The sequence below is a fragment of the Oncorhynchus kisutch genome, linkage group LG17 (assembly GCF_002021735.2).
Source record: "Oncorhynchus kisutch isolate 150728-3 linkage group LG17, Okis_V2, whole genome shotgun sequence".
NCBI lineage: Eukaryota > Metazoa > Chordata > Actinopteri > Salmoniformes > Salmonidae > Oncorhynchus > Oncorhynchus kisutch.
Window position 1 is genome coordinate 72,817,951 of NC_034190.2, and position 19,785 is coordinate 72,837,735.

At 42.8% G+C, this 19,785-nt stretch overlaps 2 protein-coding genes across 2 annotated transcripts in view; both read left to right on the forward strand.

The window, feature by feature from the left end:
* The first annotated feature begins 1,614 nt into the window (after positions 1 to 1,614).
* sall4 (spalt-like transcription factor 4) lies at positions 1,615 to 9,809 on the forward strand. Its single transcript, XM_020506848.2, has 4 exons — positions 1,615 to 1,804; positions 4,306 to 6,852; positions 6,991 to 7,301; positions 7,498 to 9,809. The coding sequence occupies exons 1-4, from the start codon at positions 1,738 to 1,740 to the stop codon at positions 7,915 to 7,917; spliced, it is 3,345 nt and encodes a 1,114-aa protein (XP_020362437.2). The 5' UTR covers positions 1,615 to 1,737; the 3' UTR covers positions 7,918 to 9,809.
* Positions 9,810 to 10,477: 668 nt separating this feature from the next.
* Positions 10,478 to 19,785, forward strand: part of LOC109908257 (probable phospholipid-transporting ATPase IIA) — a 37,584-nt gene continuing 28,276 nt past the window's right edge. The window contains exons 1-4 of the mRNA XM_020506849.2: positions 10,478 to 10,822; positions 13,423 to 13,567; positions 18,627 to 18,740; positions 18,876 to 18,984. Coding sequence (XP_020362438.2) covers positions 10,755 to 10,822; positions 13,423 to 13,567; positions 18,627 to 18,740; positions 18,876 to 18,984 — 436 coding nt within the window. The 5' untranslated portion in view covers positions 10,478 to 10,754. The remainder of the gene's footprint in view (positions 10,823 to 13,422; positions 13,568 to 18,626; positions 18,741 to 18,875; positions 18,985 to 19,785) is intronic.

A 19,785-nucleotide genomic window follows, 5' to 3' on the forward strand; every position in this document is an offset into this window, starting at 1 on the left:
AGCTATGCATTTTTCCTTGAAGGATAATCAAGTTGAATTACAGTAAATAATGTGTAAATCAGAGTGAATCTTGAATTTGAGGGAGACCATAGAAATTTCCAGACAATGGTTATTTGTTGTTGGAAGGAGCTTCAAGGATTGCAGCTCTGACAACGTGTTTGAGTTTTTGAAAGGGGATTGTAGATCACATGTCTTTTTTTACCATCTGGATCACAGGAGGTTGGTGGCACCTTAATTAGGGAGGACGGGCTCGTGGTAATGGCTGGAGCGGAATTAGTGGAATGGTTACAAACATGGTTTCTATGTGTTTGATACCATTCCATTAGCACTGTTCCAGATATTATTATGAGCCGTCCTCCCCTCAGCTGCCTGATCTGGATATCCTCTCATTGGATTGTACATACGGTATCTGAATTGTGGCACTGAACTGACATATGGCACACAAACAAAGTATATACTGCTCAAAGACTTCTCCCCAAAATACTGTACATTATAGCATTTTAGTCATCATAGCAGTATGGTTCACCACACGTACAATGATATTACAGTTTCTGGATAGTAGGGGTCTTGACCCTGACTATTATGATGGAAAGTCAGAGTTAATGGACTCTGGGCCAAAGAGTCTGTTGTCTGTCTGTACTCCTCTTGCATGTGATTTAAACCAATTTTAAATATTTGAATAATGATACAAACTATATTTCAGTAACCAGAAATACTTTCCCTAAAGTTATTGGTATTTTTTTATTTATTTAACCTTTATTTAACTAGGCAAGTCAGTTAAGAACAAATTCTTAACATTGACAACCTACCCCAGCCAAACCCTAACCCGGACAACGCTGTGACAATTGTGCGCCGCCCTATGGGACTCCCAATCACGGGTGTTTGTGATACAGCCTGGAATCGAACCAGGGTCTGTAGTGACGCCTCTAGCACTGAGATGCAGTGCCTTCTTGAACTGCACTGTTGGTTGAGGGCTTGTAAGTAAGCATTTCACGGTAAGGTCTGCACTTGTTGTATTCAGGGCATGTGACAAATAAAGTTTGATTTGATTTTCACTTAGATCGCTGCGCCACTCGGGAGCCCATGGGAGTAATTGGTAAAACAATTAAAAAATGATCATGTAAATAGTTTAATGAATGATCTTAATACATTGTTGGGGGGACATTTTCACAATCATTTTATATTTAGCTCAACTAGATCACATGCAAAGGATAGCGTGCAGGGTTAATGGATCAGAAATAATATATTTGACTGCATGTTGGAAGAAAAGGACAGATTAATATGAACCAACATGTCTGCATGGTAATAATTTTTTATCAAAGTTATTTAAAATGGTTCTACATTATGAAATATACTGTTCTAATGAGTACTCTAAACAAACTTTTGGAGTTGAATGATATTATTATGATTATCCAAGTGACAATATTTCCATAGATAAAGTATGTTTAGATCTGTATCTCCTGTACCTCCCTCCATCACCGTCTATCTACTAGTATCGCATCTCACGCCCCCTTATGGCACTGCTTTTCTCATCAATGGACCCTATTTGAATAATGTGTAAGCACTTGGACTGGAGCCAATCAGCTGTCAGAGGACCATGATACATCGCAATGCATTATTGATACTAATAATTACGTTGACATGCGCATTTCTACTTGAGGAGCTAATTTTACAACCCGAAGAATTTGTAAAGAAGGGAAGAAAATTGTGTTACTGTTTGTTCCCGATGTTTGCACCATGTCGAGGCGTAAGCAAGCCAAACCACAGCAAATTAATTCCGATGATCCCGGTTCGTCAGAAAAGGGTGAGTTTTTGTACTGATAAAGTACTTTTAGAAAGAGTCGCGCAGGGTAATATTTATACAATGTTGCAAGATATCAACATTCTAATTGGAAAGTGATACATTGTTTCTCCTCGCACGTTGACCTGGCTGGATCATGACCCTTGGAACCGACCACGCTTTTTCATGAATAAACTTACGAGTTTAAGTTTTCAACTGTTTTTGTTTTGTTTGTTGCAAAATAGGATACATATGAGTTTCTTAACTGCAAACATTTGACCAATTTGATGAATCGATTTCGTTTTTGTCAGCGAACCAGAAGCCCACTCTAAACGACATTGCCTTTTAACTTTTCTTTAAACTTCAGTTGATTTTCCAAAATGTTACCTATGAAATACTAAACAGGAATATCTGTCTGAATATCACTAGCGTGATTGTTGTAGGATATGAGTAGGATATGAGTAGGATATGAGTAGGATATGAGTAGGATATGAGTAGGATATGAGTATCTGATTGTTTGGTTGGCTATCTTTTAGAACCAGTCTTATGATTTTGTTTATTTTCTTATTTTTACGTAGGCCTAATTTAACTCCATTTAGGGCATTAGATTTTATTGCATGTGGTGTCTGAATAGCCTACTAATATACTTGCTCTGTAGGTAGCTTTACATCATTAGGTAGGTGTATATGGAATATGATGTAGTGTGTTATGTGGCATTTAACAACAACAAAAGTGTCGGACAGTATGAATTGTGACTCGGGAGTAAGCTGACCTGAAAGCAATAAATCCCCCAGTTTAACGCATGACTGTTTTCTTTCCTACATATGTGGAGAGGTGGGGGGATGGACGGACCTGTAGTGGTAGGTTTGTAGGCAAGCAAAGGGTGGGGGTGCGGTTTGTGTTGCTATAGTAATGAACATCACCTTTTATGAAAGATTATCGCCTACTAATGCCACGTAGACCGATTTGATCAGAGAATAGCTATATGTTCTGTTTGATACAATGTATCAACGTACATTCATTTTAACTGGCAACCCCTGTGTGGTTTCACCTTGTGCCATATTGAACTATAAGACCAGGTGATCTGATAGGATTTATGCGCCACCAAGTGGTCATATGATTCGAGGGACACACGTTGTGAAGTCAATCTTTTCTGATCTTTGTTTTGTTTGATATAATTTCATATCCCGACTTAAATCGAAATATTTTTTTTTTCTTAACTTGTTTTTCCCTAATTTTGCGGGTTGTTGGGGGTTCATTGCTCCTTGTCATAATCGACCACTTTTGCATAGTGATTGATAAGGTAACGTTCTCCTCCCGCTGCCTACTGTGTTATTATGCACTGCAACATTGGCAACTTGTTTGACAATGAACGGATTCTGAATAGTCTACCTACAATGCCATTTGCAACTTTCACCCTCCCCACTGAGCGATTAGCAAATCCAGCAACAATTGCGTTGGAAGAATGCAGACAGGCGGTCTACACCCCCTCGCCTCCTCCCTTCCCCTCCCTCTCAGTCGAGTACATTAGCATTTGAGTATGCGACTGGTTGTTAAATTGCCTCGGGTGGGCAGACACACTTAAAATTATCACTTTAGGATTGATACCGGTTCACGTGTTCCATTTTGCTAGAAGTTGCTCGAATTTACACTGCATGTAAATGAGATGTTGATATGCGGGCGATTTCCCCTGGTCTTTTCTGGGTGCGAAAGTTAGACAATTCAACTGGTGTGAAGACATTGCCCTGACTGGGCATACGTATTTGGTTGTGAATTACATTTAAGTGCCGGTTATGTAGACAGGATTGTTTAATAGTTAACACCTGACCTGCCCCTGTATCAGTGCGTTAGCGATGTCGACGATGAGTGGAACTATGACGTGTCTCTTCTCTGACGCTGAAAACCGATTCTGGAGCAGTTCATACGTTACTAACGATTCTTTCATTATTGTCGCAAATTCGGGCTGGTTATTACAGGCCCATACAATATGGTATGGGTTAACATGTTAGCAATTCTACTGTATTATAAGGATTGGCTATATAGGAATGCATTTCAGTTTCTACGTCGAAATCAGTTTCAGTATAGCCAGGTTGCCCCTGTTTTGTCTCAAGTCAGATGTTGCCCTCTGCTGGGCCAGTTGTGCACTGAGCCCAAATTGCACTAAACCGTCATGTTCGCAATGCATTGACTGAAAATCTGATGAAATGCCTTTCGTGAATGTAGAGCTTTGATTCAAGCTTTGCCCACCAAAAGCAGACTTTCTTTTGTAGATGAGGCCCATTAGTTATTGCAGTATTTGAATGCAACCTTTAGTATATTTAAAATGCATTTGTGTGTGTGACTGAAATTAAAGTACAGTATATAAATAATGGATTGAATTGAATTTATATGCAGATATACAGACTTGAAATTCTATACAGACTAAGTCTTTATTTATATTCAGACTAATGAATTTATACTTTGACTTTAGTTGGTTGTTATTTATTGGTTTTAACCTGAGATTTCCCTACTTATTTTCATTACAGGGGTTCTACAAGATGGTCAAACTGAAGAGGTTGGAAATGAGGTGAAGAGGTTTCGAATGGACACAGCGAAGGTCTGCACCAAATGCTGTGCTGAATTTTTCAATGAGGCTGAATTTCTCGAACATCAGAATAATTGCACTAAAAGTCATGAGGCAGTCATCGTGAAAGATGGCGAGGGGACAGAAGTACCAGAGGAGGTCTCACAAGGAGACTCCCCTGGTGACTTCCAGAATGATCACAGGGACTGCCAGCCCAGAAGTAATTGTCTATCAAAGTCCAATGCAGAGTCTATGGAAAGGATGGATGACGAGGAAGAACCTAAAATAAATGGTGCGGAACCACCACCCAAACAAGACCAGGTAGAGATGTCTGACAGTCCCAGGCCTGAAATTAGTCCCCAACAGAGCCAGACCTCATCCAAACTCCAAGATTCAAATGTCACCTTGGAGTCCATGCCTGGCACCAAAGTGGCCGTCACTCAGCATTCATCGAACATTGGTTTGAACAACCGCAGGTCTGCACAGACGTCCCAGGAGGCCTTGCTAGCCATCCCCATGATCCTGGAACAGCTGGTGGCTCTTCAGCAGCAGCAGATCCAACAGATCCACCTGACTGAGCAGATCCGTATCCAGGTGGCCATGATGGCTCCACAGAGCCTCCACTCGGCCAAAGGGGCAGCAGTTGACCCTCTTAAAGCCCTAGGAGCTCACCTCTCCCAGCAGCTCTCTGCTGCAGCAGCCCTAATCAGTAAGAGGACTAGCCGCCAGAGTCTCTCGATAGAGTCCCTCAAACAGGGCAAACTACCCCAGTCCAAAAGCAACCCCACCTCACTGGCTGGAGGACTGGGGCCAATGCCCTCCAAAGCTGATATGTTGAAGGGGCTTCCAGACCTGGCCAACCGCCTACCAGTGTTACTGCCTCAATCACCAGGCTCCAAGGCCTTTCAAAGTCCCTTCACTGGCCTCTCGTTAGGGATGGATCACTCTAAGAAAGTAAAGAGCAAGATCCCAAACATGCCGGAGTCTAAAAACGGGTCTGGTGGCGACAGCATGTACAAGCACAAGTGTAAGTACTGTGGGAAAACCTTTGGGAACGACAGTGGGCTCCAGATCCATTTGCGCTCGCACACTGGAGAAAGACCATTTAAATGTAACATCTGCGGAAACCGCTTCACAACCAAAGGAAACCTTAAAGTGCATTTCCAGAGACACAAGGATAAGTACCCTCACATCAGGATGAACCCACACCCTGTTCCAGAACACCTTGACAACATTCCCACCAGCAGCGGCATTCCGTATGGCATGTCAATGCCAATTGAAGAATCCAACATGGTGGACATGAAGCCAATGCTTGGCATCCCATCTCCAGGTTTCCACCCATCAGCACTGCAGGGGTTCAAGCCTTCGTTTGAGGGTTTCAGGAGCGACCCGTTCTCCCAAAGACCGGCATCAGGTAGTGACGGAGCATCAATTTCCTCAAACGCGTTCAATCACGAAATGGGCTCTGATCAGCACCACCAGGTATCTAATGAGCTAATGGGAGCGCTGCATCACATGAACGGCAAAGACCCTCCCGGTGACCATGAAGGCTCTGAAACGGCCAAATTACAGCAGATGGTGGATGGGCTGGAGAAGAGGACAAATGACCCAAACGAGTGCTACATCTGCCACCGAGTGCTCAGCTGCCAAAGCTCCCTGAAGATGCATTACCGTACACACACGGGTGAGCGGCCCTACAAGTGTAAGATCTGCGGCCGTGCCTTCTCCACGAAGGGCAACCTCAAAGCTCATTACAGTGTCCATCGGGCCAACACGCCCCTCAAGATGCAACACTCCTGCCCCATCTGCCAGAAGAAGTTCACCAATGCTGTGGTTCTCCAGCAGCACATCCGCATGCACATGGGAGGCCAGATCCCCAACACCCCCATGCCAGAGACTCAGTTAGAGGCCTCTGAAGAAATGAAATCCCCTCTGCCCGACGAGAAGTCCATGGACTTCAACGGCTTTGAGAGCATGGAAGACCAATACACAGAGCTTGACTCTCGGGAGAAGCCAAGCAAAACCTCAGATTCTCTCCCACCATCTGTGTCTGAGGAACCGCACCAACCCCATCAGGCCACTCCATCCTCGGTGTTCTCCAGCATAGCGGCACTGGAGAACCACATGAAGAACCTCTCCTCATCTCTCAACCTGCAGCGCCAAAGCAGCACCGCTTCAGAGAGCGATGGCGTGCCCCCCAAAGAGTCCACCTCAGCCTCCGAGAGCCTCCGGGAGCAAGAGTACCAGAGTGGCCGCAGCCCCACTGTCTCAGACCCTGTCTCCTTCCACTCCTCATCCCCAGTCAACAGCCATGTGGGAAGCAGCAAGTCAAAGTCCCCCGAGTTAGCCTTCCCTGAGGATTACACTCGGAACAGGCCTAGACCAGACTCTGACAGCGGCTCTCAGGATGCCAGTGAGTCCAATGGCGCTCTGGACCTGACGGCACCCAGCTTCACCCCAAAAACCATAAAAGAAGAGCCTGGCCTGTACTTCACTAATGGAGAGTATGGTAAGTGTTTAAACAACTTTGTTTAGAATGTGCTGTATTATAAATCAATGGCATTCTCTTTAGGGTTTTAAGTGTATGTTGACTAGGGAGTAATCTGGGAGTATTGTTTATTAACTGGAATCTTCTCCTTCTCAACAGCTCCCAGCCATTTGCCTCCTTTCCTGAGGGTGCCCTCCAGTCTGGTCCAATTGGAGATGCAGATTCCCCCAGAGAGCTCCATGGGCATGAGCTCTCTATTTGGCTCCCAGATGCCCCAGGGAGCAGGAGGGCAGCCAAGGGACAGCTCAAGTGCTCCCCGTAGATCCAGCAAGCAGCACCTGTGTAACTCCTGTGGCAAAAACTTCTCCTCTGCCAGTGCCCTGCAGATCCATGAGAGGACCCACACTGGAGAGAAGCCCTTCGGCTGCACCGTCTGTGGCAGGGCCTTCACCACTAGAGGCAACCTCAAGGTAAGGTTCTTTCATAGAAGAGAAATGCTGTAAAAGCCTTAATCTTTCATGGACTCTGTGGTCTAGTATGATACTTTTGTAATGTATATGCAACAAAAAGGAGGTATTAAGTAATTTTCTGTAGTAATCCATTCTGGATCATGATTTTATGAACATCGGCACATTTTTTGTTTTCTAATATGTATAATTGTTTTAGGTGCATGTTACAACTCACATGTGGAACAGCTCTGTGAGGCGTGGCCAGCGCCTCTCTCTGGACAACCCCATGGCCCTGATGGCCATGAGCTCAGAGTCTGGCAACATAATGCCACCTCCCAAGGAACTGGATCCTCAGCCAATGAACTTCGACCAGTCTCTGTGGAACCAGTATGCTGCTGCTTTCACCAACGGCTTGTCCATGAAGACTAACGAGATCTCTGTGATCCAAAATGGTGGTATGCCTGGTAGCCTGGCCGGTGGTCCTCTGTTCCACTCGACTGGAGGCCTGATGGAAATGGATGGGTCCCACTCTGGCCTGCCTGCCACCATGGCAGAGATTGAGAAGAATGGCTCAGAGAGTGTGGCCAAATCTCAGTTCCCACATTTCATGGAGGAAGGGAAAATTGCAGTGAACTAGTTTTGAAATGGGAGAAGGCAGTTTTTTTTTTCATTGATTGTGTGCAGATTTTTGAATGTTCATAGTAGCAATGTTGGCTAAAATTTGCCACTAGGTCCAGGTACAATAAACATGAGCTATTCCAACACTTTTAGGAGATAGTCCTTAACCCTTGCTGAAGATTTCTGGTTTTTGCAAAGCCTCAGTAAATTAAATGATGCAGCTCTTCACTAACCTTTCATTTGAACAATTCATCCCTTAACTGTTGTATTTAGTTGAACTAGATATAACTACTATAGTTGTATTTACTGTTTTATTTTTTTCTCAATATTTGCGGGTATTTCTGTGCGTGACCTTTTTTTAGTTTTGTATCCAGAAGTTGAATGTCTGGCTTACCTGAAACTGCTTTGATTCAGAATGTCTCCCTCCCTGATGGAAGAACCTGTACTTTGAATGATTTTGTCTAGTGTTAGGAAATCTTCAGTTTATGACTGTGTACACCATTGTTTTAGTGCCGATAAACATGGAGTTATTCTGATTCCTCTGCACCGTACATAACTATTTGGCACTCCTATTGTGTGCAATACATTTTAGGAAGTTTATGTAATGGCCAGCAATTTATCCCGATGTTTGAGGGAATCTTTTGGAGATGCTCTGAGGTGGTCTACTGAGAGAGTTCTGTCAGGTGTCATTTACTTTTGTTTGATCCAGATAGGCTTACTGATTTGCTCAGTTGTCCATTTTGGGGGTTAATACTTTTTCCAGATGCGTTACATATATTGAGACAGTCATTTCTTTGCCTTTCTCTCTAAAACTGAAAAACCTCATGCCAAGTGCCTAGCTAGAATTGGAATTGTTGCTCTATTGTCTTTTTTTTTTTTAAGCACCACAAGATTGTAATGGTTACTTTTGACTGATACTGTTTGTCCATGTAGCATATTGTGCTTTTTTTCTCTCCCCCCACTCATATTTACAAAGATCTGTTCATTATTGTTTAATTTTTGCTTCCATTAACCTTTGTCGACCAGCAGAGCTTCTGCGTCTTTCGGTGGGTTGTTTTCTGAAGGATATGGGTGTGTTTTAAATGACACGTTATTCCCTAGTGCACTACTTTTGCCCTGGCTGAAGGTAGTGCACCATATGTGTATATGATGCAATTTGGGGGGCAACCATATAAAGCAGAATTCTCTCAATCATACCTGCACTTTAAATTTCTTCACATTTTGATGGCTACATTTCAAAACCATCCAGCTTGACTTTGTTTACCTTGGTGGTCATATTAGAGAGGGCACATCACTGATTTGTCATCTTTTCTTACTTTGAGGACTTGGAAATGTTGACTTAAGAATTTGACTCAATATTCCACTCAATTGCCAACCTTGTTAAGTGACATATTTCAATACTTCTCTCCATTGATTGATGAATGTGCAACTCTACTATACATTCTTTTATCAACCGTTGAATCTTAAACTTTTTGTTAATTTATATCATGTGTCATGTCAGAGCGTTTGGGGGTGACTCTCTACCTCATTTAGATATTTGTTTTTCCTCCGCCTACCTTCAAAGGTATATTCGCTCTGATACATTCTGGGTAAGCAAAGATATGCTTTCATTCCTCATCTACTGAGTTGTAATGAATGTATCACTGGACTCTTTGCACAACTCTGAATGTGCAGATTAACTCTAGAATACTTTTGTACATTCCCCATTAAAATGCATTTACCAAGTTGTGCCTTTGTTTAAAAAAATCTAATCATGTCAGATCTGCTTTGAGGTTGTCTCTACAATTGAAGAAACGTTGAGCCTGTTTAGGCTTGTTTACAATGTAAATGTCTTATGTCCTTTCAGTTTCCTTGTCACCTAAATGTTACTTTCTGGTCTTGTGAAAATAAAAATCAGGGTGACTTTTCCAACTTTGGTTTGCATTCTGTTTTCTGTCCCCATCATGCCATGACTTATTCTGAAAACCATGTGATTTTGCAGTGTTTTTATTTCATTGTATGAAGTTGATCTCTTTAATTTTGTCTATGAAGAGTTTGTTACAGTCCTGCCAACAAAATGCTCTGTTCTGTCAGGGCATGCATGCACTTTGTGGATAACGTGGGTCTGTTCTTGCTACTTTTCTTTCATTTGCATAGTGCACACCCCTGATTTCCATCTCGTCTCCTTCTGATCACACACTTGGAGTTGTTGGTTTGGTTGCTGATCTCACTTTGTACCAGGAATGAATATTTGCGCCCAAGTCAATTTGCATCCAAATCAATAAATTTACATCTCCATCCAACTAGCAGTCTATTCAAAAATGCCCCCCCCCCCCCTCTCTAACAATCTGTTTTTGTGACTGATCAAAGCCTAGAGCGGTCGTCGGATGGTTAGTAAAATGAAATTAGCGTAATAGGGTTATCCAACCACTAAAACAATTATCCACCAAAACGGGGCCCATCAGGTGTTGCAGGTATAGACCTAATCTTAAAGTATCCTATTCGAATGTGTCTCTTGAAATGGAGAGCAAGATGGAGCATACATAGGCTACTGGCTTAAAGTTATCTGATCAGTGCATTACTCTGGACAAGCCACTAGGCCTGTTGGAATGAAGAGAAAAAAACGACAAATGTTAAACCCTTGGAGATGTGTATGGTATGGGAAAAAGCCTATAGGTTCATATTTTTTTAAATACTATTTCATCACACCAATTCTAACCTATTTGATAAAGCTAAATGGAATCGGATAAGATGAAGAGCCAAGGCACTAGCTGAAGCAAGCCCAAAGCAGCCACTGACACACAGAACAGCCTCCGCCCAGAACGCAGACAGCGAGGTGGACTTCGTCTGGCTTCACCGTCAGCTGGGGCTGCAGGAATGACGGACAATATTGCTTTGCAACCAGTGAGAGACAAAAAAAGACACGACAATAAAAACAGGAATGGGTAAGAAAAAAATACGTTGTATACACTGTAAATGTTAAGAACGACGACGTTAGGCTGTTATTTAGCTCGATGGCTGATAACACGAATTGTTTTCAAAACCCACAGACGATATCTCCATTGTAAGCGTATATTCTAAACGTTCAAGGTGAAACGAACCTATTTTCTAAAAGAACAATTGACGGGCTTGTTTAGGGAAATATGTATCATCCATCCTTGTTCCGAGTGCTGTCCGTCCTGTCGATGCTAGTACAATATTAATCGCCTATGGTTAAGTATCCATGGGACTAGATTGGCATATAGACCGATAAAAAAACAACACCCTCCGCATTATGTTTCAAATTAAATTGGGGTAATGTGGCATGGTTGACTGACATTCTTTGTGTCATTGCGTTGAACCAGCCCAAACAGGGCAGGCCTTAAGAACTGCAACGTTGCTATAAGAATCAGCACTTGTTTAGGGAAGGGTTTCCCAACTCGGGCCTGGGGCACGCCCCTTGCACGTTTCGTTTTTTGCCCAAGCACTACACAGCTGATTCAAATAATCTAAACTTGATGATGAGTTGGTTATTTGAATCAGCTGTGTTGTGCTAAGGCAAAAAAACATGGGGGGCCCCAGGACCGAGTTTGGGAAACCCTGGTTTAGGGGACAGCAAACCGTGACTATCTATTGATAGACACATAATATGGATGATGTGACTTATTATTACACAGTGCATTTTATATATAATAATAATATTTCCTGATATGATATGCAATGATAAAATTGCACAAATGTTTACAGACAGATTATTTCACTTATTATTCATTCACTGTATCACAATTCCAGTGGGTCAGAAGTTTATGTACATTAAGTTGACTGTGCCTTTTAAACAGCTTGGAAAATTCCAGAAAATGATGTAATGGCTTTAGAAGCCTCTGATAGGCTAATTGACATAATTTGAGTCAATTGGAGGTGTAGCTGTGGATGTATTTCAAGGCCTACCTTCAAACTCAGTGCCTCTTTGCTTGACATCATGGGAAAATCAAAAGAAATCAGCCAAGACCTCAGATAGATAAAATAAATTGTAGACCTCCAAGTCTGGTTCATCTTTGGGAGCAATTTCCAAATGCCTGAAGGTATCACGTTCATCTGTACAAACAATAGTATGCAAGTATAAACACCATGGGACCACACAGCTGTCATACCACTCAGGAAGGAGACGTGTTCTGTCTCCTAAAGATGAAGGTAGTTTGGTGCGAAAAGTGCAAATCAATCCCAGAATAACAGCAAAGGATCTTGTGAAGATGCTGGAGGAAACAGGTACAAAAGTATCTATATCCACTGTAAAACGAGTCCTGTATCGACATAACCTGAAAGGCCGCTCAGCAAGGAAGAAGCCACTGCTCCAAAGAATCCATAAAAAAGCCAGACTACGGTTTGCAACTGCACATGGGGACAAAGATCTTACTTTTTAGAGACATGTCCTCTGGTCTGGTGAAACAAACAGAACTCTTTGGCCATAATGACCATCGTTATGTTTGGAGGAAAAGGGGAGAGGCTTGCAAGCCGAAGAACACCATCCCAACTGTGAAGCACAGGGTTGGAGTATCATGTTGTGGGGGTGCTTTGCTGCAGGAGGGACTGGTGCACTTCACCAAATAGATGGCATCATGAGGAAGGAAAATTATGTGGATATATTAAAACAACATCTCAAGACATCAGTCAAGAAGTTAAAACTTGGTCGCAAATGGGTCTTCCAAATGGACAATGACCCCAAGCATACTTCCAAAGTTGTGGCCAATGGCTTAAGAATAACAAAGTCAAGGTATTGGAGTGTCCATCACAAAGCCCTGATCTCATCTATCGGAAATTTGTCGGCAGAACTGAAAAGGCGTGTGCGAGCAAGGAGGCATACAAACCTGACTCAATTACACCAGCTCTGTCAGGAGGAATGGGCCAAAATTCACCCAACTTATTGTGGGAAGCTTATGCAAGGTTACCCGAAACGCTTGACCCAAGTTAAACAATTTAAAGGCAATGCTCTCAAATACTGATTGAATGTATGTGAACTTCTGACCCAATGGGAATGTGATGAAAGAAATAAAAGCTGAAATAAATCGTTCTCTCTTATTATTCTGACATTTCACATTCTTAAAATAAAGTGGTGATCCTGACTGACCTAAGACAGGGACTTTTTACAAAGATTAGATGTCAGGAATTGTGAAACACCTTAGCCAAATACATTTAAACTCAGTTTATGTAAACTTCTGACTTCAACTGTAGTATTTACATATTGTTGTGGTGGCATTTCAGTGAGAGGAAAACTCTAAAAGGGCCAGTTTCCCGGACACAGATTATTCCTAGTCATGGACTAAAAAGCATTGTATTGGAATTTCTTCATTGAGCACTGTTTTTAGTCTAGGGCCAGTGTTCAAAAGCATCTCAGAGTAGGAGTGTTGATCTGTCCCCCCCTGTCCATATACTCATTATGAATAAAAAGGCAAGACTGATCCTACATCTGCACTACCCTGAGACTCGTTGTGATGTACAGGTCTAGGAGTAAGCTTAACCTGTGTCCAGGAAACTAGCCCTAATGATGAACTACACTGGTGTTCCTCAGGTGCTGCCTGTGGTCTCGGTGCTGCGGCATGGGGGACTTCCGGCCGCGGACGGTGTGGCTGGGCCACCCAGAGAAGAGGGAGCAGAGGTACCCCCGGAACGTCATTAACAACCAAAAGTACAACTTCTTCACCTTCCTCCCAGGGGTGAGTGTCAGGTACTCCGGGTCAACCAAGCAACCGCCATCTGCTCCTCATTCACAACACAACAAGCCGGAATTAGTTTAGTGGCAAAGTGGAGTTATTGGTTTAGTGGCAAAGTGGAGTTATTGGTTTAGTGGCAAAGGGGAGTTATTGGTTTAGTGGCAAAGGGGAGTTATTGGTTTAGTGGCAAAGGGGAGTTATTGGTTTAGTGGCAAAGGGGAGTTATTGGTTTAGTGGCAAAGGGGAGTTATTGGTTTAGTGGCAAAGGGGAGTTATTGGTTTAGTGGCAAAGGGGAGTTATTGGTTTAGTGGCAAAGGGGAGTTATTGGTTTAGTGGCAAAGGGGAGTTATTGGTTTAGTGGCAAAGGGGAGTTATTGGTTTAGTGGCAAAGGGGAGTTATTGGTTTAGTGGCAAAGGGGAGTTATTGGTTTAGTGGCAAAGGGGAGTTATTGGTTTAGTGGCAAAGGGGAGTTATTGGTTTAGTGGCAAAGGGGAGTTATTGGTTTAGTGGCAAAGGGGAGTTATTGGTTTAGTGGCAAAGGGGAGTTATTGGTTTAGTGGCAAAGGGGAGTTATTGGTTTAGTGGCAAAGGGGAGTTATTGGTTTAGTGGCAAAGGGGAGTTATTGGTTTAGTGGCAAAGGGGAGTTATTGGTTTAGTGGCAAAGGGGAGTTATTGGTTTAGTGGCAAAGGGGAGTTATTGGTTTAGTGGCAAAGGGGAGAGTGAGCAGTAGAGCTGACCCCATAGATTCGAATAGGGGGTTGGTGGACACGGATTCTAATCAAATGAGCGCTCATGTTAGCCTGTGTCGTATAGAACTGTGTACCTCTACTGTAGTTGTTGAGTCTCTAATTAAAGCTAAACCACGGCAAGCATAGTAAGGAACATTTTTTTTACTTTCTGATTTTCTGAGCTTAATTTTCATATGAATTTGGTTTTCAAACATTATCTAGTGTTAAACATTGTGCCTTTTTTGGATATTAAGTCATGCATTAAAAGTAGGAAAAACAAGAAGACCAGTCCTTTTTTGCATTGCAAATTCACACATTCTCAAATCAACACATTATTCTTGTTATGTGAGTGTTCACTGTCACCTGTCAGTAGTTTAGGAAATTACTCACAGTAGCAATGAGAGAACACAAACTTTCCCTTTGTAGTAATCTTGCACATTGGTAGTAATGAAATTCAGCTATGTGAGATGTTAAATCTATACTTGACTGTGGGTGGCACTAGAAAAGTTGATGTCCGTCTGTGTTGAGATATATCATATATACAGTACCAGTCAAAGGTTTGGACACACCAACTCATTCCCGTTTTTTCTTTATTTTTACTATTTTCTACATTGTAGAATAATAGTGAAGACATCAAAACTATGAAATAACACATGGAATCATGAAGTAACCCCAAAAAAGTGTTAAACAAATTCTTCAAAGTAGCCATCCTTTGTCTTGATGACAATATTGCACATTTGTGGCATTCTCTCAACCAGCTTCATGAGATAGTCACCTGGAATGCATTTAAATTAACAGGTGTGCCTTGTTAAAAGTTGTGGAATTAATTTCCTTCTTAATGCGTTTGAGCCAATCAGTAGTGTTGTGACAAGGTAGGGGTGGTATACAGAAGATAGCCCTATTTGGTAAAAGACCAAGTCCATATTAGGGCAAGAACATCTGAAATAAGCAAAGAGAAACAACAGTCCATCATTACTTTAAGACATGATGGTCAGTCAATGCAAATCAAATCAAATCAAATGTATTTATATAGCCCTTCGTACATCAGCTGATATCTCAAAGTGCTGTACAGAAACCCAGCCTAAAACCCCAAACAGCAAGCAATGCAGGTGTAGAAGCACGGTGGCTAGGAAAAACTCCCTAGAAAGGTCAATACCTAGGAAGAAACCTAGAGAGGAACCAGGCTATGAGGGGTGGCCAGTCCTCTTCTGGCTGTGCCGGGTGGAGATTATAACAGAACATGGCCAAAATGTTCAAATGTTCATAAATGACCTGCATGTTCGAATAATAACAAGGCAGAACAGTTGAAACTGGAGCAGCAGCACGGCCAGGTGGAATGGGGACAGCAAGGAGTCATCATGTCAGGTAGTCCTGGGGCATGGTCCTAGGGCTCAGGTCCTCCGAGAGAGAGAAAGAAGGAGAGAATTAGAGAACGCACACTTAGATTCACACAGGACACCGAATAGGACAGGAGAAGTACTCCAGATATAACAAACTGACCCTAGCCCCCCGACACAAACTACTGCAGCATAAATACTGGAGGCTGAGACAGGAGGGGTCAGGAGACACTGTGGCCCCATCCGAGGACACCCCCGGACAGGGCCAAACAGGAAGGATATAACCCCACCCACTTTGCCAAAGCACAGCCCCCACACCACTAGAGGGATATCTTCAAGCACCAACTTACCATCCTGAGACAGGGCTGAGTATAGCCCACAAAGATATCCGCCATGGCACAACCCAAGGGGGGGCGCCAACCCAGACAGGATGACCACATCAGTGAATCAACCCACTCAGGTGACGCACCCCTTCCAGGGACGGCATGAGAGAGCCCCAGTGACTCAGCCCCTGTAATAGGGTTAGAGGCAGAGAATCCCAGTGGAAAGAGGGGAACCGGCCAGGCAGAGACAGCAAGGGCGGTTCGTTGCTCCAGAGCCTTTCCGTTCACCTTCCCACTCCTGGGCCAGACTACACTCAATGCAGAAAATGTCAGGAACTTTGAGAGTTTCTTCAAGTGCAGTCGCAAAAACCACCTTTGCGCTATGATGAAACTGGCTCTCTTGAGGACATCCACAGGAAAGGAAGACCCAGAGTTACCTCTGCTGCAGAGGACAAGTTCAATAGAGTTAACTGCAACTCAGATTGCAGCCCACATAAATGCTTCACAGAGTTCGAGTAACAGAGTTGGCATCAGATGACCTGGCCTCCAAAATCACCCGATCTTAACCCAATTCAGATTGGTTTTGGATGCGTTGGACCGCAGAGTGCAGCCAATTGGTGCTCAGCATATGTGGGAACTCCTTCAAGACTGTTGGAAAAGCATTCCTCATGAAGCTGTTTGAGAGAATGCCAAGAGTGCAAAGCTGTCATCAAGGCAAAGATTGGCTACTTTGAAGAATCTCAAATATAGAGTATATTTTGATTTGTTTAACACTTTTTGGGTTACTACATGATTCCATATGTGTTACTTCATAGTTTATGTCTTCACTATTATTCTACAATGTAGAAAATAGTCCAAATAAATAGAAAACCCTTGAATGAGTAGGTGTGTCTAAACTTTTGACTGGTACTGTATATTAGAATGTGTGTTTGTGTGTGGATATGTCTGAAACTATAAGCTTATTTTTGTCTCAACTGAACCCTTAGTGATCAATATCTTGTCACGTGCATATACACTGCTCAAAAAATTAAAGGGAACACTAAAATCACACATCCTAGATCTGAATGAATGAAATATTCTTATTAAATACTTTTTTCTTTACATAGTTGATTGTGCTGACAACAAAATCACACAAAAATGATAAATGGAAATCAAATTTATCAACCCATGGAGGTCTGGATTTGGAGTCACACTCAAAATGAAAGTGGAAAACCACACTACAGGCTGATCCAACTTTGATGTAATGTCCATAAAACAAGTAAAAATGAGGCTCAGTAGTGTGTGTGGCCCTCCACGAGCCTGTATGACCTCCCTACAACGCCTGGGCATGCTCCTGATGAGGTGGCGGATGGTCTCCTGAGGGATCTCCTCCCAGACCTGGACTAAAGCATCCACCAACTCCTGGACAGTCTGTGGTGCAACGTGGTGTTGGTGGATGGAGCGAGACATGATGTTCCAGATGTGCTCAATTGGATTCAGGTCTGGGGAACAGGCGGAGCATGCCAGTCCATAGCATCAATGCCTTCCTCTTGCAGGAACTGCTGACACACTCCAGCCACATGAGGTCTAGCATTGTCTTGCATTAGGAGGAACCCAGGGCCAACCGCACCAGCATATGGTCTCACAAGTGGTCTGAGGATCTCATCTCGGTACCTAATGGCAGTCAGGCTACCTCTCGCGAGCACATGGAGGGCTGTGCGGCCCCCCAAAGAAATGCCACCCCACACCATGACTGACCCACCGCGAAACCGGTCATGTTGGAGGATGTTGCAGGCAGCAGAACGTTCTCCACGGCGTCTCCAGACTCTGTCACGTCTGTCACATGTGCTCAGTGTGAACCTGCTTTCATCTGTGAAGAAAACAGGGTGCCAGTGGCGAATTTGCCAATCTTGGTGTTCTCTGGCAAATGCCAAACGTCCTGCACGGTGTTGGGCTGTAAGCACAACCCCCACCTGTGGACGTCGGGCCCTCATACCACCCTCATGGAGTCTGTTTCTGACTGTTTGAGCAGACACATGCACATTTGTGGCCTGCTGGAGGTCATTTTGCAGGGCTCTGGCAGTGCTGCTCCTCCTTGCACAAAGGCGGAGGTAGCGGTCCTGCTGCTGGGTTGTTGCCCTCCTACGGCCTCCTCCACGTCTCCTGATGTACTGGCCTGTCTCCTGGTAGCGCCCCCATGCTCTGGACACTACGCTGACAGACACAGCAAACCTTCTTGCCACAGCTCGCATTAATGTGCCATCCTGGATGAGCTGCACTACCTGAGCCACTTGTGTGGGGTGTAGACTCTGTCTCATGCTACCACTAGAGTGAAAGCACCGCCAGCATTCAAAGTGACCAAAACATCAGCCAGGAAGCATAGGAACTGAGAAGTGGTCTGTGGTCCCCACCTGCAGAACCACTCCTTTATTGGGGGTGTCTTCCTAATTGCCTATAATTTCCACCTGTTGTCAACCCCATTTGCACAACAGCATGTGAAATTTATTGTCAATCAGTGTTGCTTCCTAAGTGGACAATTTGATTTCACAGAAGTGTGATTGACTTGGAGTTACATTGTGTTGTTTAAGTGTTCCCTTTATTTTTTTGAGCAGTGTATTATAATGCCGCTAATGTACGTACATATTTGTGGTTGGCAGATTTATGTGAAATCATATTGTTCTGTTTTCTCAGGTGCTGTTTAATCAGTTCAAGTACTTCTTCAACTTGTACTTTCTGCTCCTGGCCTGTTCTCAGTTTGTCAATGAGCTCAGGCTAGGTGCTCTGTACACCTACTGGGTTCCTTTGGTAAGCAGTGTAGCATTTTGTCAAAGTAATATAGCATCAAGTATTCACATGATCCACCAATCACTTGCTTTAAAACAAGATACTTGTTGTAAATTTACACATTTAGAAGGTTTGTCTTATATTTTTGTATTTCAGGGAATTGTTTTGATTATTACCATTTTGAGAGAAGCAGTTGAAGAGATCAGATGTTATTGTCGAGACAAAGAAGTGAATTCACAGATATATAGCAAGCTCTCAATAAGAGGTAAGATTTTGTTTGCAGTTGGTACCCAATAAGAAGAATAAACAACAACATAAATATGTTTTATAAACACGTCCAATGTAACCACTCCAAACAATTAATGACCTACAGTAGTTTTCTGATGCTTCTATTCAGTATAATACAAGTACCTGAATAGTGGGTGTCTCCAATAGAGTTGGGGTCTGTTCAAATTTAATTTGAAATTCCAGTTACATTACTGAATTCGAATTTCAACAATCTTCATGTTATGGAATTGAAATAGTATTGGATTTAGACTGTTTGGACTGTTTGAATTGGAATAGTATTGGATTTAGACTGTTTGGACTGTTTGAATTGGAATAGTATTGGATTTAGACTGTTTGGACTGTTTGAATTGGAATAGTATTGGATTTAGACTGTTTGGACTGTTTGAATTGGAATAGTATTGGATTTAGACTGTTTGGACTGTTTGAATTGGAATAGTATTGGATTTAGACTGTTTGGACTGTTTGAATTGGAATAGTATTGGATTTAGACTGTTTGGACTGTTTGAATTGGAATAGTATTGGATTTAGACTGTTTGGACTGTTTGAATTGGAATAGTATTGGATTTAGACTGTTTGGACTGTTTGAATTGGAATAGTATTGGATTTAGACTGTTTGGACTGTTTGAATTGGAATAGTATTGGATTTAGACTGTTTGGACTGTTTGAATTGGAATAGTATTGGATTTAGACTGTTTGGACTGTTTGAATTGGAATAGTATTGGATTTAGACTGTTTGGACTGTTTGAATTGGAATAGTATTGGATTTAGACTGTTTGGA

Excerpts from the sequence above, each read along its gene's own strand:
- sall4 (XM_020506848.2), top strand. The coding sequence starts at position 1,738 with ATGTCGAGGCGTAAGCAAGCCAAACCACAGCAAATTAATTCCGATGAT. Across the intron at positions 1,805-4,305 it reads TCCCGGTTCGTCAGAAAAGG|GGGTTCTACAAGATGGTCAA; the intron begins GTGAGTTTTTGT and ends TTTTCATTACAG. Across the intron at positions 6,853-6,990 it reads CTTCACTAATGGAGAGTATG|CTCCCAGCCATTTGCCTCCT; the intron begins GTAAGTGTTTAA and ends CCTTCTCAACAG.